Here is a 22516-nt window from a genome sequence, read left to right on the forward strand (position 1 = left end):
GGCAAGTGGCAGGCCAGTGTCGAGAGCTATAAGGCTCAGAAGGATGCATGTGTGTGAGCACCTGCGCATGTGTGAGGAGGAATATGGCCAATGGAAGAACAAAAATGAGGTGGGGGAGGGACGGAGGGAGGGGGCACAGCTCAGCCAGGGTACAGAAAGGGGGGCTCAGTGTGGAAGTGCTCGTGGAACCTCCCCCTCTCCCCGCTGAAGATACCACCCCCCTCCCCCCACATGGCAACGCCCACCTCCCCCAGTGACGCCACGTCCCCCGCCTCCCCCCTCCCCAGCACTGAGGAGCTCAGTTCATCTCTTCGAAGAATTTGTAGGTGGGGTTTTCGTAGCCGTGGTTTTGCATCTTGTTCAGCTGCCGCTCCTCAGGGCTAACCATGGGATCCACCTGCCATGTGCAAAAGGGGGCAAGGGAGAGAAAGAGAGAGAGGAAGGCATTAAACAAAGTTAGGGGATCACCAAGAGTCCACCAGCAAAGGACCCCAGAGGGCAGTGTCTACAGTACAGGTTGAAAAACTGGTTCCCCCAAAGGAAGTCCCTTTCCCCAGAGTTCAAGGAGGGAGGGAGGGAGGGAGGGAGGGAGGGGTCTGTTGGGATTCTCAGCGCTCTTACCAAACTACAAATCCCAGGATTCTTTGGGAGGGGAAAGCTATGACCCCCCCCAAAAAAAAGCTTATACAAAACTGTAGTGGGCGGCTTTACCTGTCACAAGATTACTACATGGAAAAATACTATATTTATTTCCCTAAAGGAATGCAATATGTTCATACTTGGCGTCGGGCTTCATTGCCATATTTGGGTTCAAGAGTTTCCCCCCTTCAGGTCATTTTGGCAAGAAACTCTGCTTTTGTTTCTCCCGCTTTTCTATGAAATATGTGGCTTGATTCCCTAGTAAGAGCCACCCAGTACCATTTGCTCTGGAATGGCTTTCCTAGTGGTGGACAGACTCTTTCCTCTGGGCTGAGGAGAACTCTTGGTCTTTTAGACTGAGGGCTGGATTAGATTAGAGATGGGCAGACTTGGCCCACTCACCTCAAATTGGCTGGAAAATAAAACTGAATTAAACACACACACACACACACACACACACACACACACAGTGTATCTGAAGAAGTGTATCTGAAGAAGTGTGCATGCACACGAAAGCTCATACCAAGAACTAACTTAGTTGGTCTTTAAGGTGCTACTGGAAGGAATTTTTTTTGTTTTGACTATGGCAGACCAACACGGCTACCCATCTGTAACACACACACAGTTAATGTTTGCTTTCCAAGCCATTCTAAGGCTTAGAAAATATCCCTTCTTGGGCAGCTTTGCCTGGTGCCCAAAACATCCTCCCCCAAGACTCCTAAACACACTTCCTCTCCTTTCCCTTTACTTTACTTAACCACCTGGAGAAGAGAGGTCCTTCCCTCCCCAACCTCTTCTCCACCGTCCTGGTTCAGTGTGTCAGGGAGTTGTGGAAGCCCTTGGGGTCTACTAGTAGCCAAGGACTACTGCAATGACAATTGGCCTTAGGAAGGATACACACCTCAAGGGTCACTGAAGCTCTCTGTGTCAAGAGTGATGGGGGGATCACAAAGGGAAGGGACAGGCCTTCCTTCTCCCCACATGCCATTGCCCCCCGTCACTTCTCCCAGACTGGCATGATAAACTAACTGAGGGTCAAGGGAGTGTGCAGCATGAGGGCATAAGTGCTTCAGAGGTGAGGAAGAGCCTTTTACATATTTATGCTCAGCAGTGACCCTCAGCTGTAATACCATTGAGTGAGTGCAGTTTGTGTGTGAATGGTTGATAACAGTTACAGTGGTTGTGCAAATGGAGTGTGTGTGAGTGTGAGACTAGGCGAGTGGTTGCATGAATAGGGTGTTTTATGTTGGCTGGGATTCTACATTATGCTCTCTGACTTTTTTATATTGCTTTTAGGGATATGGATACTGCGTTTTAGATGTACATCATTTGACATTGTTTTTATTGGGCTTGTGTGTGTGTGTGTCTGTCTGTCTGTCTGTCTGTCTGTCTGTCTGTCTATCTATCTATCTATCTATCTATCTATCTATCTATCTATCTATCTATCATATAAACCACTTTGAGATCTCCAGGTACTAAGTGCTCTACAAATAGAAAGAAAAGAATAGCAATAATAATTATATAGTAGTAGTAGTAGTAGTAGTAGTAACAATAACAACAACAACAACAACAACAACAACAACAACAGAGTTCAGGGTCTTTTAAGAGCCTGAACACCAAGAACCTAGCTAGCATCCTTCTCCAGTCATGCATCCAGCATCCCTAGGGGGAAAGTCAGTCCTTTCCAACAATACCTCAACAATGCCATGGCTGATGGTCCCGTAGGGCTTCCGGCGAACCATCAGGAGGCTGATGATGATCACCATGGCAACAGCAACTGCCACCACAAGGAGGCCAATCAGGGCACCCCTGTTGATGGTTACCAAGGTGTCCGGCTCCTGTAGAAGAAGAGATCCAATGAGATCATTAGCAAGGTGAGTTTCACTTCATTTATTCCAAAGCTGATTGCTCACAATACAAAAGGAGGGAAGTCTTGTTCCTACAACACCGAGGAGGGGTGAAATGAAAATATTTCCTAAACATGGGACCTTTTCTTTCAAAACCAGCATCCTAGTGGCTCAGGAGTGTATGTTGCCGCCAAGGCCTTTATAAAAATGCCTTTATTTTTACAAAAAGATTAAGGGGAGTTGAGAAAATGTTGCACACCTCATCAGTATCGTAGGAAGGCTTCCGGTGATGCAATCACCATCCACGTGACACTCAAACAACCAACAATATATCTTTGTTGGTTGGGAAAATCTTTGACATCCTCTCCCCCAGTGACAAAATTCTGGAGGGGAAACAACTGCTGAGTGGTGGGGGATACAACCTCTCTATAACAGAAGATGTCTAGATCCCATGAAAGAAATAAAGAAAACAGCTGTGTGTTTATTGCTATAGTATGAAATTGTCCAGACATGGCCCACATTGCCTTCTGGCTGATCTAGTAAAAAAAATAAGAAAATAAAAAGGTAATCTGTAGCTGGAAGTGGCAATAAAGTGATGCACATGGGAGATGTTATATAAAAACATTTCTATTTGGGATGAAGACCAAGTCGGTTTGAATTGCTCTGCTGTTAATCTGATAGCTATACTCTGGCAGCCTTTTGGGACATCTTTGGGAGAAAGGGCCAAAAAGTAAACCCTACACAAATCCCAAGTGGAGTCCCTAAGATGGTTGGGTGGCTCCTTGTACGCCTCCTTCCAGCAACTCCTGCAGCCAAGCTGGTGCCAAATGCTCTGCTTTCCTTTGGACCACATCAGCAAGGCCGAGAGGGGGCTCTTGTTGTCTGGGGAGCCCAGGACCTCCATACACACTGCCTAGGCTTGCACCCCGGGGAGGTCACTTTGGTACTGCTAATACAGTAAAAACAATGCAGGAGGCACCAGTTGTAAGCTACCGGTCTCTGCAGCCACAGCAGGCGCTGTGATTCTCCAGCGATTTGACTTCACCCTTGGAGGTACACTCCATTGTCTTGTGAGACAGAAAGATGTCAACAACAACTCTGGGTGCATCCAGACATCGCAATAGAACATGGTTTGTCATAATTGGAATGAGCTATCGCCACCCGACCCCACCCCCACTCATCTCCCCCCCCCCACCTCTTTCCCCCTTTTCTTCCTAATGTCTCAACAAATGAAACCGATTTGTAAAAAATGTTACATGGGGAAAATTAAGAGAGAGAGACATTGCACATACTTTTGTAAATCAAGAAAATCTTTAATAAAAAGACATTAAAAAAATAATAATAATCGGAATGAGCTGTGGTGAGCCTTTGGTGAAACTATGACGAGAAGTTGGGAAGCTCTTACTTAAAATAAATAACCGCAGTTTGCCATTTCACTTGAACCCTGCAAACTGAAGTTCAATTATTTTTTAACAGCAGTTAATCTTAAGCATGCTTTGTTTTAAACAAGCCAACTTCCAAACATAGGTTACAGCGCTAACTTGTTTCAACAAGCTGTTATAGTTAACCACAGATTAGATTTCGGACATAATGCTAAACCGTGGTTAATCCAAAATGGATGTGGAAGCTTCCAACTATGAAACTCCTTGGAGGAGGAGAGGGAAGGAGGGAGCATGCAAGACGAAGGCATGCCATAACTTGTTCCTGTCATGATAAATGATAGTTTGCAACGTCCGAATGCAGCCTTTAAATACTTAGCACCAGGAAAGTTAAACATCTTCCTCCCATATGAGCTCATTAAGATCTTCTAGAGAGCACCTCCTTTGAATCTTGCCAACATGCAAACTGTTTGCTAGGACATAAGCAGGGGCGCCGACTTATAAAAAATATTGGGGGGGGCCATACCGGGGTCCTGCCCCGGGAAGTTTTCTAAGTTCCAATGTCAGCGGCGCCCGGCAGAGCAGCCCTCTCGGCCACGGCAGCCCGGCTCTCCCAGCCCCCGGGGGCCGCCCTCCTCCCTCGCGCACCCGCAGAGTTCCCGCCCGGGGAGGCGGCGCCCCCAGGAGAGGCGGCGGCGGCAGCAGCAGCCGCGCGTGGCCCGGGCTCCCCTCGCCAGCCGCGGGAGCCAAGGCGCGCGACGAGGGCAGCCGAGGAAAGGAGCGTGTGGCCCCGTCCCACCCTCGCCACTCGCCCTTCTGCAGCGGCCCCGCCGCGGCGGCGGCGACTCCCGCAGCGCCTTTTCCGCAAGGCCCGGGTGACGTCACCGGCGGAGGACGTTTTCGCTGCGCGCGCCCAATAATTTTCTTAAATTATTGGGGGGGCAGAGCCCCCCCAATAAAATTTTTGAGGGGGCTCGGGCCCCCTCAGGCCCCATGGAGTCGGCGCCTATGGACATGAGAGAGAATCTTCTTGGTAACTGCGCCCAGCCTTCCTCTTCTGAGGAAGACTGCCTTGACACTTCCCTGATGACACTCCAATGGCCCACCAAGACCCTGCTCTCTCTCTTGGGCAAGCTGTCCTGCCGATGTTATAAACTCCATTTTTGATTTTTTAGTTTTCATGTTTTCTGCTGGTTTTATGTTGTGTATTACAGTACTTATTTTATGCCTCTCGTAAGCTGCCTTGAGCATTTCAATGGAAAAAGCTGGATAGAACTGCTACGGGTTCAGCAAGTCTATTCTCCTCCACCACCCAGTTAGCTTTTCTTCTTCTTAGCTCGCACAACATCCCACTGGTTGCAGAATTTGGCCATCTATGCGGCCCTCTCTGTAGGCCACATTCTTTCTCCAAGACACTAGTCTCACCAGCAACGCTCTGTACCCTTGAGTGCCTTTGCCTGGCTGGAACATGCCCTTTTAATTTACACATGTATATACTTCTGCAGGGACGCGGGTGGCGCTGTGGGTAAAAGCCTCAGCGCCTAGGGCTTGCCGATTGCATGGTCGGCGGTTCGAATCCCCGCGGCGGGGTGCGCTCCCGTCGTTCGGTCCCAGCGCCTGCCAACCTAGCAGTTCGAAAGCACCTCCGAGTGCAAGTAGATAAATAGGGACCGCTTACTAGCGGGAAGGTAAACGGCGTTTCCGTGTGCGGCTCTGGCTCGCCAGATGCAGCTTGTCACGCTGGCCACGTGACCCAGAAGTGTCTCCGGACAGCGCTGGCCCCCGGCCTCTTAAGTGAGATGGGCGCACAACCCTAGAGTCTGTCAAGACTGGCCCGTACGGGCAGGGGTACCTTTACCTTTTTTATACTTCTGCAGCCCAGTTCAAGTATGAAGAAAAAACTGCTTTCTTTTTGGTGGGCCCTACTACAGCTACAATTGCTTTAAAGAAATAAAATTCCTGCACTAAAAAGTATCACTTCCTGACGCTACTCTAATATTTCTTCTCTATTTCATTTCTTCTCTATTTCAGCAAAACTGAAAGCAAAACATTACCTAAGTCCTGGAAGTTCACAGGTTCTTGACAACTTTTTTCCAAAAAATAATTTTAATTCCCAACTGAAATGCTTTTGCATACCTAGGCAGACCCCCTAGTACATGGGTAGGCAAACTAAGGCCCAGGGACCGGATCCGGCCCAATTGCCTTCTAAATCTGGCTTGCATATGGTCCGGGAATCAGCGTGTTTTTACATGAGTAGAATGTGTGCTTTTGTTTAAAATGCATCTCTGGGTTATTTGTGGGGCATAGGAATTCATTCTCTCCCCCCCCCAAAAAATAGTCTGCCCCCCCCCCAAGGTCTGAGGGACAGTGGACCGACCCCCTGCTGATAAAGTTTGCTGAGCCCTGCTCTAGTCTGTAGAAATCAACACCTTATATTTTGGGTAGTTCTGTTTCACTTCTAAGATGACATTAAGCTCAGCTGGTTGAGGGTTTATTATAGGGAGCAATAATATAGGCACAATCATCAGAGAACTAGTGTTGGTTGCTCCTCACTTCTAAGATTATTATTATTATTGTACAATTATAAGATTATTGTATAATCTAGCACGCATTGCAGCCATCAGTGCAGATTTCCTTGTGCTTCCTTTCAGCTAGATCTGCCATTTTTTGAGCACATAGGTCAGCAAATGATTTGGAGTGCTCCAACATCTTCTTTTGAAGCGACCTGTTGTGTTTTCATTGGATGTAACAGAACTCGCACACCATTCTCTTGAAACTGAAGCACCTTGTGTTTCCAGTGGTTCCTAGATGCTCAGCTTTCAAGCATACTACAAACCCTGAAAAGCTATGGTTTTCCCAGTAGTGATGTATGGAAGTGAGAGCTGGACCATAAAGATGGCTGATCGCCGAAGAATTGATGCTTTTGAATTATGGTGCTGGAGGAGACTCTTGAGAGTCCCATGGACTGCAAGAAGATCAAACCTATCCATTCTGAAGGAAATCAACCCTGAGTGCTCACTGGAAGGACAGATCCTGAAGCTGAGGCTCCAATACTTTGGCCACCTCATGAGAAGACTCCTTGGAAAAGACCCTGGGAAAGATTGAGGGCACAAGGAGAATGGGACGACAGAGGACGAGATGGCTGGATAGTGTTCTCGAAGCTATCAGCATGAGTTTGACCAAACTGTGGGAGGCAGTGGAAGACAGGAGTGCCTGGCGTGCTCTGGTCCATGGGGTCACGAAGAGTTGGACACGACTAAACGACTAAACAACAACAACAAACCCTGATGGGGTGTCTCTAGGTCCCTGGAGAGAGGGACCCTGCTACAGAAATACTAATGGGCCTTTGACCTCCCACAACCCCAGAGCACTACGCCACTGGTGGCAAATGTCAGTTTTCTGCCATGAAATGCGTAGAAAAGCACCGATCATGATGAAGCCGATGGCAAGCCACTTACTGCCTTGGTTCTGACCTGTTAAAAAGTGAGAGTAGGGGCTTTGTTCGCAGGGCTGTTGTGCGGATAAAGACTGGGATGGAATTTGCACTCACAAAAGGCATTACTTACTAAGAAGAAAAGGATTAGGTAAAGATTACATCAACTGTTGCAAAGTTCCACAGCGCTCAGAGTAAGCTTTTGATCCCAGCAGCATTCGTCAGGCATTCAGAGCAGAAATAAAACAGGATTTGTTCTCCTGCCCAAGGCCATTTTCGCAAATGATTCTTAAGTCAATGTTTCCAGTTCCTGCATCTGTAATTCAGATGTAAAAGCTACATGGGGCTGGAATGAACACTTTTTCAGTTTGCAAAATGGTGCTTCTACTTTCTATGCCATTTTGCCATATGAAGAAGGTGGGTTATTTCTATTACTATTATTATTAAAAAAGAACAGACAAAAACTCAACTTTAGCATCCCTTGTCAAGGCACCTTAACTGACTGCCATCACCTGGTTTTGCAGAAAACAAAGGACGTCTGTGGCCAAGCCAACTGGATGACAGTTCCCAGTTTTGCCCTTACCGGAAAGCCAACACTTCCATCTCCAATTGCCCCCCTAAGAAAACTCCTTTAAGGCCCACAAAGAAAAGAAATGTAGCAGACATGACCTTTCCTTCAAGCGCAATTTGAAAAAATCTATAAACCAGGAAGCAAAAAGTGACACAAAGCAGAGGGTGACCTCAGTCTCAGAACACAAAACAAAACACCCAGCTCCCTTAGGATAAAGTTCTCTTTGGTTTGGGATTCTGCAGAGAAGCAAACCGGATCACCCTGCTTCCCGCAGAGTAATCTGATGCCAGTGATCCTTTTGGAAAAGAGCTGAACTAACAACCAGCCACAACAGAGAAAGCAGAGGCCAAGGTGTAGCTGGAGGTTTATATTACAACAGATGTACACGGGGCTCAGAGTCAACTGACTCGAACGGGGATTTGGAATTCGGCATATAACCAAGAGCATCGTAAAGACATTAAAAGACAAAATGTGCATAAGGTTTCGATGAGCCAATAGCACTTACAATCACAGAGTCAGAAAGGACCTCAAAAGATCCTCTAATCTAATCCTCCACCAATGTAGGAAAGCCACTTGGACAGCATCCCTGATAGGTGGCCATCCTTGCCCATCAATCCCTCCTTTTCATCCCTGATGAGAATATTTGCTTAAGGAACTCTGTGTATGTTCTGAAGCCTTCCCTTCCTTATTTCCTTTGAGCCTTGACTCAAAGACAGACCCCGAGCCCGCTCATAAATGGTGAGCAATTATTAAAAGTTCTTTGGGCGTAGCAGTATGGCAGGGGGTGTTTAAGCTTTAGTCTGTTTAAAACGGATGGTTCTATTGACTTCTATGGCACAAAATTAAGCAGCTGCATATAGGCAAGACCACAGATATGGGGCATGTTTCTGCCTCTTCTCAACTTCAGAATCATCAGTGCCTGGAGTGATCTTATTGAACACAGTCTTCCAGACTGCAGCCCATTCCGCCAGCCTGCATCAATGGGTGATATACGAAGCAAGGCTCATTGCATCAGCTGGCCATTATAAGAACTACTATCTGAAATTTGGTGCCTGAGTTATTCCTCTTCCCTCCTTGTCCCTTTCTCCTTGTGCGTCATGTTTGTCAGTAATAATAATAATAATAATAATAATAATAATAATAATAATACTCCGCCTATCTGTCTGGGTTTCCCCAGCCACTCTGGGCAGCTAACAGCATATATAAAAACATAATAAAACATCAAACATTAAAAACCTCCCGATACGGGGCTGCCTTCTAAAAGTTGTGCAGTTCTTTATCTCCTTGACATCTGAAAGGAGGCCGTTCCACAGGGAGGGTGCCACTACCAAGAAGGCCCTCTGTTAGATTGTAAGCCTGCAGGTAGGGACTGTCTTGTTTCAACTGATTGCATGAAAGCCACTCTGGGCTGAAGAGCAGGACACAATTGCTTTAAAGAAATAAAATTCTCCCCTGTGGGGGACACTGTCATTTGGCTTGTTTTAACTAATCATATTTAAGATTAACCACAGTCTGGTCTGGGTTCAGACAAGATGCTAATACTGCAGTTAATCTAGAACAGAAGCAAAAGCTTCTGAATTTCTCCTCATGGCCACACCAAGGGGAAGGGACTCTTCTCAGCTCACCCTCAAATTGCTAAGCTATGGTTTAGTGCTTTGCCTGAAATCAATTCATGAAGAAGAAGAAGAAGAAGAAGAAGAAGAAGAAGAAGAGGAGTTTGGATTTGATATCCCGCTTTATCACTACCCGAAGGAGTCTCAAAGCGGCTAACATTCTCCTTTCCCTTCCTCCCCAACAACACTCTGTGAGGTGAGTGGGGCTGAAAGACTTCAAAGAAGTGTGTCTAGCCCAAGGTCACCCAGCAGCTGCATGTGGAGGAGCGGAGACACGAACCCGGTTCCCCAGATTACGAGTCTACCGCTCTTAACCACTACACCACACTGGCTCTCCCAGCCTGCTCCCATTCTGTACCTCCCTGCTTTGGATTCTACAGCTTGAACAGAATGCGGCAAAGACAGAAGCCAGAGAATGGCTTTTGTACGCAGGACAACGACGACGACAACAACAACATCAAAGGAGTTACTCGGAGAAGTGCTTCAAGCCACAACAGGCTAGGAAATGAATATTGGCTAGAAGGAGCAGACACAATTTCTGTATTCCAAAAAGTTGGACCAAACAAATAAGGTCATTCCGTATACATACACATTTGTACAGAAAGAAATAAAAAAAATATGAATGGCCGCCACACAAAAGAGGGGTAGGGGGTGTGGGGAATAAATTTGATTGTTTGCTTTTACAGGCAAACCCACCACATTTTCTGAAACAATATTCAGACTGAAACACACCCATCTTTTGAAATTCACACTTCCCCAAATTTTGCAACGTAGCAGTCTAGCCAAGTAATGCTAATATATGCATGAAATGAAACATGTCACCGTTAAAGCTATTTATGTTTCTCCAGTAATTTGCAATTTCTTTCTTTTTTTGTAAAAACACCGAAAAAACCTTTTAAGAATCTGTCAGGATTTTAGTGCAAATTTCTCCTGACAAATTTTGGGATGCAGATTTGCCTGCTATATAGATCTTTGCAAAACAGTTTCCCAATATGTAATGCATTTGTATGTTATATTCATGAACGTATGAATTTTAGACGGAGTTTCTCTAAGGAGCTAAGGGAGCTGGGCATGTTTAGCCTGGAGAAGAGGAGGTTAAGGGGTGATATGATAGCCATGTTCAAATATATAAAAGGATGTCATATAGAGGAGGGAGAAAGGTTGTTTTCTGCTGCTCCAGAGAAGCGGACATGGAGCAATGGATCCAAACTACAAGAAAGAAGATTCCACCTAAACATTAGGAAGAACTTCCTGACAGTAAGAGCTGTTCGACAGTGGGATTTGCTGCCAAGGAGTGTGGTGGAGTCTCCTTCTTTGGAGGTCTTTAAGCAGAGGCTTGACAACCATATGTCAGGAGTGCTCTGATGGTGTTTCCTGCTTGGCAGGGGGTTGGACTCGATGGCCCTTGTGGTCTATTCCAACTCTATGATTCTATGATTCTCCATATATATGCAAAGTTTGTGCCTGTTTGGAGAAATGTATTGCGAAATTCAGGGATGTGTGAATTTCAAAGAACAGCTGTGTTTTGTTTGGCATATTGGTTCAAGAAGCGTGAAATAGGTAGCCGGTCATTAAAATGCAAACAAAATTGAATTCCTCCCCTTCCCTACTATTAACAAGGATGAAATAATCATTATAGGAGGGAGAGGTTTCTTTCTTTCTTTCTTTCTTTCTTTCTTTTCCAAAAGAGCAATTCCTAAGATATCCCACTAGGAAATTTTGCCGATGCACATTTTAAAGCCTTTCTGAATAAAGATCCAAGAGCACTGACTTGAATAACGTTGAGAAAATGTCCTTTTCTAAAAGTGGAGATTCAGCCCAAATGAAGGGAAATGAAGGAGCTGAAATTCTATCAGCTGAAACATAATAAAACGCCTAATAAGGTAGGAGAAGGGGGGGAGGGGGGAGGAACAGAGGAAGAAAAAGGAAGAATGAGAAGGCATCTAGATAGAGACATAAAAGCCCAAGGAGAAGAATTTTAAAAGGGTTACATTAGAAGCAGGAAGCCTGCCAGGGAGAATTGCTTGGGTCATTAGACCATCAAGATGTAAAAAAAGCACTTAAGGACGACAGAAATATTGCAGAGAAGTTAAATGAGTGCTTTGCATCTGTCTTAGACAAAGACAAGGTTGGTGAGATACACCCAAGCTGTTCCCCATGAAGGCAATAAATCTGAAGAAATGACAGAAACTGAATCGTCTTTGGAGGACATTTTAGAGCAAACGGATAGATTAAACTCATAAATCACCAGGAGCAGATGGAATTCTCCCAAGAGTTCTGAAAGGAACTAAAGTTAAAAGCAAAAAAAAGAGAAAGGGGGGGGAGGGAGTAACTTTAGAACCCGGATCCAACAAGGGCAATCCGTGCTCCGAAGCCCAGATTTTGAGAGATGCTTGCCTTGCTGAATAATGACCACATGTGCAGAAATGGGCATGGCCAAAGCCCATGGATCCAGCGCTATTCCCATTTGAGGAACATGGGATGCCACGCACACCTGCTTAACAGATGCTTGGCGCTGCCAGCTTCAACAGCATCCAGTACCATTTTTGGGGAGGTGGTGGTGATGGAGGAACTGCATCCAAGCACCCCTTTCCCATCCACCCAGAGGTGATTGATAGTGCCAAAGCTGACGGTGCCAAACATCTGCTAGGCTGGGAAATTTGTCCATGCACTCGACTGCTTTGCCTTGGAGTGTCAGGGCTTTAGCAGAGAGCTACAGAAATGCTAACATTCTGCTAGTTTCTTTTTTTAATTAAAAAGAAATCAACCACTGGGTGTGATGCTGGAAGCCTTAGGGCCAAGGGTAGCCAGTGTGGTGTTCCTCCAGATGTTGCTGACCTCCTTATCCCTCCATCATCCCTGACCATTGGCCATTGGCTTGCTGGGGCACACAGAAACTGGAGTCCAGCAACATTCCAGCATTGCAAGGGGTTAGATGAGAGGACCGTTGGTCAAGTCCTATGCTCCAGAGGAAGAGAAAACAAGCTTGCACCATCTTCCATATGACAGCCCTTGGGGTATTTGAAGATGGGTATCCTATCTCCTCTCAGTCTCTTCTTTTCCAGTCTAAACATACCCAGCTCCTTCAACTGCTCCTCATAAGGCTTGGTTTCCAGAACCTTAATCATCTTTGATGCTCTCCTCTGAACATGATCCAGCTTGTCAACAACCTTCTCAAATTGTGGTGCCCAGAAGAAGACACAGTACTCCAGGTGCGGTCTGAACAAGACTCCTCTGTGAAGCTCTAGAGAACTGACGCCAATCCATTTGTGGCTGTATACCCAAGTGGGGCTGAGTTCATTGCACCAATGCCTGAACTCATTACAAGGCCTCTCTCTATGTCCCAAGCCTCAGGCAGACGCTTCACCACCTGAAGGTGCCAGGGATAGAACTGGGGCCTCCTGCCTGCAGAGGACTTGCTCTGTCTGCCACTGGGAGCGGCCTCCACCCTCTACATCTCAACCTGCCACCACACCACTACTTCCATCTGTGGTTTGGGCCTAGCGTGCTGAAAGCTCATTCCAGGAAGCTCATTCATGAATTTAAGGGAGGGAGAATTGCCTTCAGAAGCATATTTTTACTTGCTGCATACGTTCTCCCACACCTACGCATGATCACATGACAGAATAGCTTTGAACCACTGAAAAGACTTGACAGAGAGAGAGACAAAGAGAGGCAGGCAGGCCTCAATGCCCAGTTTTAAAAAATAAATAGGGAGATAAATGACAGCCACTTCACCCAGCTCTCAGGGTCAAACTAGATGTCTCTCCCCAGCTACTTTATTCTTGTCGAAAAAGCTTGCATTCTAGGTGACAGGTGTTTCTTCTAGTTCGGGCCTTAGTCTGTGATGTGGGGTGGGGAAACAGACGAGTCTGGATGGATGAATACAGGGTACAGAATGCACATAAGGGAGGGTGTGGGGTTGGATGCACACCTGACCAGGTGGGATGGCGAGGTGTGGTTGTTTCTGGCTGGCTCCAAAGCCACTTACCAGCTCGTCACGTTGGATCTCTTGGGACTTGTACACCATGCCTTTGACATCTGAGGCGGACACATTGACCTGTGGTGAGGGGAGAGGAGGAGATACTTAGATTTTGGAAGGGCTAAGGGAGAAAAAGGAGACTTCAAAGCAGTGTTTCCACTCTCCTCGGCACCAAATCCCTCCAGCAACATAGGGCAGCTGTCATCTAGTGTAAATAGTTGGACTCCAACTCATATCAGCCCTAAACAGTTGAGCTTCTTCCAGACATTGCTGGACTCCTACTCCCATCCGTCCCAGTCAACATCGCCAATGGCCAGGGATGTTTTCAATATTGGTTTTTAAATGGTTGTAACCCACACTGGGACCAACTGGTAAAAAATTGAATAATAATTTTAATAACAGGAGTCCAACAACACCTGGAGGGCCAGATCAGTTTTGGTTTCTCTCTGTTTCTTATTTGCCCCCTTCAAGATCTTAAGTTTTGTTCTCCACATCAGTTTTAAAATGACTTTTAAAGAAGTCCTCATGAAAAATTATTAGGATTTTTGTGTGAGCTTCTCCTAATATACACATTTTTGCAAGCAATTTCCCCCAATTTAATCACAGAATAGTAGAGTTGGAAGGGGCCACAAGAGTCATCTAGTCCAACCCTCTGCAAGGTAGGAATATTTTGCATGGTTGCATGCTGTTTTTACTTACATATGCATCCTTATGGCCACTTTACCTAGCAACTCAAACTTTTGTACAAGTTACTTGGTTGGAGAATGACATGGCTATTTTCAGAGAATGGCGAGTTATGAAGGATGGCTGCATTTCAATTTGCATATAGTTTCAGGAAGTGAGAATTAGGTAGGTTCCCCTTGAAATGACAACTTAACCACACACACACACATATACAGTTCCTGGCCCCAGTCATCTTTGACTTAAAAGAGCCCAGCAGTTCCCCAATTCATGCTTGACAGAGGCAGCTCAAAACATGTGGGCGGAAATGTGATACAGCCCATCCACCAAACCACAGTACGTCAACACCCCCATGGGGAACTATTTGTTTTCAGAACCTCATGGCCTAAAATTCTCCCTCCATTTGGAAAGCCAACACATCAGAGAGTTTGGTAGGCATCTATCCCCAGAAGCTGCAAGATGCTTAAGCCCATTTTTGACTTTGAAAGCAACCAGCCACACTTACTCACACAGCTAATAAAACTAAGAAGATAAAATGTTAGCGAGAGAGTTGTGGTGCCTAGACAGGGTGTCAGGCTAGGACTGAGGAGACTCAAGCTCAAAACCCCATTCAACTCACTGGTTGACCTTGAGCCAGAAAGTATGTCTCTCAGGCTGTGTACACACTATGCCTTTAAAGCAAATTCAAGCATGCTTTCCCTCAAAGAATTCTGGGCACTGTAGTTTACTCCTCATGGAGTTATAAAAATCAGCAACCCTTAAGAAACCACAGTGCCCAGAATTCTTGGGTGGGAAGGATGTGCTTTAAAGATGGAGTGGGTCTCAAAATATCTCACAGGGTTAGATAGAGTTGTGGTAGGGGAACCATGCCCATCACCTTGAGCTGCTTGGAGTACAGGAAGGCTGTAAATATTAATAAAAACAATGAATGCTACAGAAACATCCAGCTTACCTTACGTTCATATTCGTACAGCAAGGCCTTGTCACTGGTTGGATAGTCATATTCTGCCAGCCCTGAAGCTGTGGAACAGAGGAACAGAGGTCTCAAGTCATTAAGCGTCTCAGGTATCACCATTTACTCTGGCATGGAGTTATTTTGGACAAAAAATGACCCAAAACTCTTCTCCCCCCACACCACCAAAACTCACAAGGAGGTGTTGTTGTATATGGGAGTGGGGCACTCACCTTTCTTGTCCGCTTGTTCAGAATCTGCCCGTTCCCCACAGAGCAGCAGGAGGAGAGATTAAGCATAGCATAAAGAAAGAAAAGAACAGAAAAAGGAAGAAAAGAAGACAAGTTTGAGGCCAAGAGTGTTGAGATGGCAGAAGGCAAAGCTAGCAAGTAGGGCAACTGGTTTTCAAGCTGTGTTTGAAGGAGCACTGCAGATTCACTGGACATGGCATATCATTAGTGGTTGGGGTAGGGACAGGTGCTAACCTATCTATTTTGGTTTCCCTCAATTCCTCATTTTTCAAATCTTAAATTCAGCTCTCCACCTTTCCATATCAATTTGCAAATCTCTTTTTAAAAGGTCCTCAGGAAAATTCATCAGCATTTTATTGCAAATTTCTCCACAGAGATTTTTGTATGCAGCGTTTTTAACATACACATTAAAGCAAAGTGGTTTCTTTTTTGTAAACAATGCATTTTGTATGTTATTTTCATTAACATGTGCACTTTTTTGCATACTTTACCCTAGTATGTGAATTTTTGTACACATTACTCGGCTGGAGAACTGCACTACAAAATTCAGAAACTTTCACATGTGAAAGGATGTCTGCGTTTCAGTTTGCATATTGTTTCAGGAAGTGTGAATTAGATAAATTTGCCTACCTCACCCCTAATCTGGGGGGTCCCCTCAAAGAGAAGACCAGCAATGGCAGAAAAGCTTCCCTGAAAGATGCTTTGGTAATCACTTCCTCTCTTGTAGGAGAGCACTGGGTGAGTTCTGAGTGTGTGGTCTATTGCACCCATGGCAATAGCAAGAAGTTGTTCCAGAACCTTCTATACTGAACAAGAGTTCCACAACTGATATTTAAGGGGCTTTTCCCCGAGGCAAACACATCAGTGGAAGAAAGAATTCCTTCTACAGGCAAAAAATGTTTGAAAGCCATTGAAACAAGGCATGCCAGAAAAAGAAAGTTAAGAACATAAAAGGAGCGCTGCTGGATTAGACCAAAGGCCCAGATGCAGGACATAGGTTCAAGAGACCTTTCCCACTCGTGATCTCCAGTGACTGGTGTTCAGAGGCATATTGGAGGTAGTACACAGGCATTATAGCTAGTTGAATTTGTCTAACCTCCATGGGAAGCTGTCCAAGTTTGGTGGCCATCGCTATACCTTGTGGTGATGAATGACGCAGTTGAACTACGTGCTGTGTGAAGTAGTTTGTCAGTCCTGCCAACATTTTATTATTACTGCTATTACTATTACTATTATTATTAATAATAAAATGTATATCCCATCCTTCTTCCTGAAGGAGCCCTGGGCAGCAAATCCACAAAATATAAAACAACTAGAACATACAAAAACCATTCTAATAAAGATGCAGACCAGGAAAGATGACTACTTAAAAGGCTAGTTGAACCGGGAAGGACTTTGTTTAGATTTGTTGAGACTCCAAGTTCCAGTGAGCAAGAAAAACCCAGATCTCTGTCCACTTTCTGCACACCAGAGAACAAGGGCATGCCAAGCAGGTGCCCGGACACTGCCCCTCCCCATCACGAGATATCATCATTTAGACACCATCTGAAGAAAATAAAAACCACAGTTGGTGGCAAGCAGGGAGACAAAAAAAAAAAAATATGGGGAAGGTTCACTCTCCCAACAGCTGATACGTCTTCTCACATTCGTGGACCCATGACTGGGGACAAGAAAGTAAAAGGGACACGGCTCGTGGTTCCTTGCAGGATACATGCAGCAGAACTGGAGACGTGATTCTGATGCGACGCTCCCTGTTGGACACAGAACTATTGTCGCAATGACTTCACTGCCTTTCCCCCCAAGCGGTTAGGGCCAGAAATGTGGACGTGAGGGAGAATGCCAATGAACGAGAGCATGAGGGTGCCTGGGACAGGGTAAGGCAGCCTCAGCCTAGCAATTTGCTCTTCTGCACATTCCGATTGGCCCCTTCTACGCGCAGGTAGCCTCGAGGCACCGTCAGTGCGTAACGCAATGATTAATAGGTAGCAGCAGGAGTTCCTGGCAATGCTGGCCGTCCATGTTGCTCTGTTCGCTTTCATTCCTACAGCTGCTGTTGTACGCTGTCAACTTTGCCTCTTTGGAGCACCATTCACAACACGGAGGTGATCGTTCTGGTGTAGCAGCCATCCAGCATAATAAGATCACTGCATCAGTCACCCTCTTTTCTCTTAGTTCATTCATAGGCTGCTGTTTTCCTCTAGGGAACTGTGCCGTTCCCTCCGCCCAACTCTGCATACCAGAGGAGACGGAATCGCTGCTATTCTGCTACAGAATCTCTTATTAATCTAGGATGAAACGAGAGGCGAGTTGCACACCCCAGAGAGCATTATTATTTTTACCATTCATGCTTTGAACTCATAGAAGCAAATTGAACAGTTGACATGAACCAAAGGGTTATTATAAGATTATAGCCAACAGAGTGCTCCTGGGGTCTGAACTCCTCTAAAGATATCCCCTTCCCTAGAACGTTCTGCTTTCATTAGACAGAAGTCAGACCTTTTGCTTGTGGAGACAGAACAAAAAAAAGCATGTAGGTATTTTACCCAATTGCTCATAAGCAGCAGTGCAAGCAAACAACTCTAAAAGCTGGTGGGCTGTCTTGCTGCTTTGTTCGAAACTGAGTAAAATATCCCCCGTACGCGGCTGGGTTTTGGCTCCCCCCAACAAATTCCCCTTAGACCACAAAATTTCTGGCTGCAATATAACTTAGGTTATCACCACAGGATAACTGATGTTAAACATGTCCAGATCATACTGCTGCTAGCATTGGGCGAGGGGCGGGAGGTGAGAAATCCAGTTCAGTTTGCATTGGAAGAGAGATTATCTGCATCAGGCTTTTGCAAAACAACAGCTGTCTTTCAAAATCTGCACATCCCAAAAATGTGTAAATTAGCAGAAAGTGTACATAAAATGCATCTGTGTGACTGCAAAATAACACACAAAACATGCAAAAATGATCTAATAGTTGGTAGAGCGTGGGACTCTTAATCTCTGGGTTGTGGGTCTGAGCCCCATCTTAGGCAAAAGATTCCTGCAATGCAGGGAGTTGGACCAGATGACCCTCAAGGTCCCTTCCAACTCTACAATTCTATGATGGGGGAAATCACTTGCAAAAATGGGTATATTAGCAGAAATGCACACAACTAAAATGTTGATGCATTTTCATGAGTTTAAAAAAAAGATTCACAAACTGATGCAAAAATCTAGTAAACTGAATTTAAGATGAGAAAAATTAGTAGCAGAGAGAAACTGAAACAGACAGATTTTCTCATCCAAGCAGAAAGGGCTTCAGTGAAATAAGTCTCTTCCTGAAACCTAGGGCCTTCCAATGAGGCTTGCAGATTGCAGAAGACAGTCACAGGGAATTGCCTTTTGCCAGGCCTGCTGTTTCCTCACCTAGTCCAGCACAAAGGAAGCTACCTTACACCAAGCCAGACCACTGATCCATCTAGCTCAGTATAGTCCACACTGACTGGCAGGGCTCTCCGGGGTTTCACAGAAGAGTCTGTCCCAGCCCTGCCTGGAGCTGCTGGGGTTTGAACCTGGGAGCTTCTGCAAGGCAAGGCAGATTCTCTACCACTGAGCCAACGGGGCCCTTCCTCAAATGGAAGAGTACTGCCTACTCAGATTGACAATGGCCCTCCAAAGTCTCAAGCAGAGGGCCTTCCCCATCACCGGCCACGTGGACCGGAGATGCCTTGGGCTGAACAGGTGAGCATCTGCAAAAGCCGCCAGCAGAATTTTCTGCTAAGAACAGGAATGCTTTCAATGACTGCTGGTGTTTGGACCCAGCTTGGGTCCATACACAACAGAAGCAGTGGTCAAGTGGTAAAGTGCAAGGGCCCCTATAGACACACCCCAAGTCAAGTCCAAAAATGCAGGCATTATTATGGGAACGCACAGCAGAACATTAACAGAACCACAATTTATTAAGATCAACACCACTGCAATCCTATGCTTGGTTTCCTGGGAGTAGCTCCATTGACCTTCTCATTGTATAGGTTCAACTCAGGGGTCAGCAAACTTTTTGGCCGGTCCACTGTCCCTCAGACCTTGTGAGGGGCCGGACTGTATTTTGAAGGGGGAGGGGAGAATGAATTCCTATGTCCCACAAACAATCCAGAGATGCATTTTAAATAAAAGCACACATTCTACTCATATAAAAACACACTGATTCCTGAACCGTCCGCAGGCTGGATTAGAAGGCGACTGGGCTGGATCCGGCCCCTGGGCCTTAGTTTGCCTACCCATGGTTCAACTTCTGAAAACACACCGATACCTTCAGCCAACTGAAGTGCAACCTTTAGCTAGCAATCAAGTAAAGAAATGAAATGTTGCTATTCAAAAACTGAAGGCATGAAAAAGGAACCCTATCAAAAGAAAAGGAACGAAGTATCCAGCCTCTGGATTATTTTTCCTCATTCCCTGACTTCCGCTATGCTAATCTGTCGCAAGCAAACATGAAAGTCTCGCTACTACCTCATTCACTTGCCAGAGCAAGAGCAAAGTCCATCAGTTACCCCCCCCCCCGGGGCTCCAGAAGATGATGTCACTGCTTAGGATCTGAAAAAAAGAAGTCTTGGAACTGCAACCTCTTCAGACTACAGGTGGGGGATACTGCTTTGGAATGTTTCCTCATGTTACACTCTCAGCAAGTAGCAAAGCAGAACAGCAGAGCTCTTGCCTGTCCGTCTGCTGAGCTCATTCTCTGTTTGCGGGGAGCTTTTAACATAGGGGAGCACTCAAAAGGGTGTGATGCCTCGCTGCAGTCGATTCCAACACTTCATTCTGCTGCGTGTCTAGACTGGGCACTGAGATGCAAGATCAAATCCCAGCTCAGCTTTGGCTATACTGCACTCTCACAGGGTCCAATTAGACAGTGCTATTAAACAAGGAAACACATTCAGTGTGCTGAGTCTTACCACTGTATTGTTTAAATCAGTGTTTTTAGACCACAATTCCCATCACCCCTGACCATTGGTCCTGCTAGCTGGGAATTATGGGAGCTGTAGTCCAAAAACAACTGGAGACCTAAGTTTGGGAAACACTGGTTTAAATTGTTGTTGTGGGAGGGCCTGATCAGGATTGGGTTTGTGAACATAAGAGAACAAGATCCTTCTAGTCATAAAATCGTATAATTGTAGAGTTGGAAGGGACCCTGAGGATCATCTAGTCCAACCCCATACAATGCAGGAATATGCAACTGTCCCATGCAGGGATTGAACCTGCAACCTTGGCATTATCAGCACCATGCTCTAACCAACTGAGCTATCCCTAAACAGACCAGCATCCTGATCTCACAGTGGCCAAACAGATGCCTTCAGGAAGCCTGAAAGCCGAACCCGAGTCCAATAGCAACCTATCCGTTTGTGCCCCCCAGTAACTGTTATTCAGAGGCATATCCCCTCCAATATTGGGAGGTAGTACACAGCCATCATTATTTTCACTTCTTTATTTATTATTCTTATATCCCACCCTGCTTCCAGAAGGAGCCCACGCGGTATAACAATAATCATACAGATAAAATCAGCACAAAACAATAAACACAGAAAGATTAAATCATTAGATGCCACACAGTGGAAAGCAAACAACTGGACACTCAACCTCCCATCTGACTATACACCAAAGGCCCAAATAGATAGGTCTTAAACTGCTGCCCATCGGAAATCAGGGTGGGGCTCAATTGGATCTCCATCAGGAGGCAATTTTGCAATAGGGGCAGCCACAGAGAAGGCCCTGCCACACATTGCTATGCCACAGGCTGTGTTCATTGGTGGAATCACAAGCAGAGCCCCTCCCACAAATATGAAGAGGCAGGACTTGTGAGTATTGGGGGAGGCACTCTTTCAAGCGTGTGGGTTCTGACCGTTCAGGGCTTTGCACACTAATAACAACTCCATAAAATTGACTAGTAGCCACTGACAGCTCTGTCTTCCAAGAATTTGACTAACCCTCTTTTAAAGCCACCCAGGCTTCTGGCCATTAACTATGTGCTGTGTGAACAAGCACTTTCTCTCATCTGTCCTGAATCTTCAAACATTCAGCTTCATTGAAAGATCCTGGCTTCTAGTATTATGAAAGAGGGTGGAAAACATCTCTCTATCCTTTTTCTTTACCTAATATTCTCCCTTGCTCACTTTCTCCCACTCCGCCCGAAACTAAAAGCTCCTAACACTGTAACCTTTTCTCAAAGGAGTGTTGCTCCAGCCCCTTGATCATTTTTAATTGCCTTTTCTTCAATGTTTTACAGCTCTACAATATTGTATTGCATTCAGGCACGGTAACTAGAACGGCACACAGTATTCCAAATGTGGTCGCACCATAGATTTTTTATGATGACATTATTATATTGGCAGTTTTGCTTTTCGATTCCTTCCCTAATTTATATTCTTAATGGTCACCAAAATGGAATTCACATTTTTCACAGCTGCTGCAGACTGGACAGACATTTTCATTGAGCTATCAACCATAATAATCCCAAGACCTCCTTCTTGGCCAGTCACTGCTAGCAAATTCAGACCCCATAAACATAGACGTGAAGATGCAGCTTTTTGCCCCCAAAGTGCAGAGCTTTGCACTTGCTTGCGTTGAATTGCATGAGCTGTTTTAATGCCCATTCGCCCTGTTTGGAGAGATCTTTTCGGATCTCCTTAAAATGGGAGATAAATAGAATTTCAACAAATATGGTCATTATCAACATCGAAGCAAAACTGACCATACTGATAATGCGTCAGATGATGGAAAGAGAGCACTGAACCATAGAGTCAAATTGCAGAAAGAGTCAAATAATGAGCAACAACCCATCCACAAATCTCTCACTCGGCTGTATCACTCAACCCATTCATATGGGACATGAGTTCCGGGTCTAAAACTTGAGTTTTATAAAGGTTAAGAATAGCCCATAGGAAACTGCTTTCATCCATGTCAGAATATTTATTCATCTATCTCAGCCTTGTCTGAGTGGCTCTCCAATGTCTCCAGCAAAGGTCTGTCCCACCATCGGCTCTTAGATCCTTTTTAACCAGACACGCCAGGGAACTACTGAGATATGGCCTTTCCCCATCAAATGTAAGATATTTTCTTTCTTCGTTTCTTTCACAGTCTGCATCTCTGTGGACTTTGATCATCTCACCATCCATCCTTCTGCCCAAGCATGCAATCTCGGCAC

The 22516-nt window shown here is 45.5% G+C and overlaps 1 protein-coding gene and 1 non-coding gene across 4 annotated transcripts in view; both read right to left on the reverse strand.

Moving 5' to 3' along the window:
* Nucleotides 1-6: 6 nt before the first annotated feature.
* Nucleotides 7-22516, reverse strand: part of APLP1 (amyloid beta precursor like protein 1) — a 52246-nt gene continuing 29736 nt past the window's right edge. Inside the window, exons 13-17 of one of the 3 annotated variants that reach the window (XM_028742667.2) lie at nucleotides 15331-15354; nucleotides 15098-15165; nucleotides 13417-13542; nucleotides 2334-2477; nucleotides 7-397 (exon numbers count right to left, since the gene is read on the reverse strand). In XM_028742667.2, the coding sequence (XP_028598500.2) occupies nucleotides 299-397; nucleotides 2334-2477; nucleotides 13417-13542; nucleotides 15098-15165; nucleotides 15331-15354 (461 nt within the window). In that variant the 3' untranslated portion in view covers nucleotides 7-298. The remainder of the gene's footprint in view (nucleotides 398-2333; nucleotides 2478-13416; nucleotides 13543-15097; nucleotides 15166-15330; nucleotides 15355-22516) is intronic. The other 2 variants (XM_028742670.2, XM_028742668.2) reach the window with 2 other exon arrangements.
* Nucleotides 20553-20632, reverse strand: TRNAI-GAU (transfer RNA isoleucine (anticodon GAU)). Its single transcript has one exon. It is a non-coding gene; the product is annotated as a tRNA-Ile (tRNA).

This window comes from Podarcis muralis, chromosome 7 (assembly GCF_964188315.1).
Source record: "Podarcis muralis chromosome 7, rPodMur119.hap1.1, whole genome shotgun sequence".
Classification (NCBI taxonomy): domain Eukaryota; kingdom Metazoa; phylum Chordata; class Lepidosauria; order Squamata; family Lacertidae; genus Podarcis; species Podarcis muralis.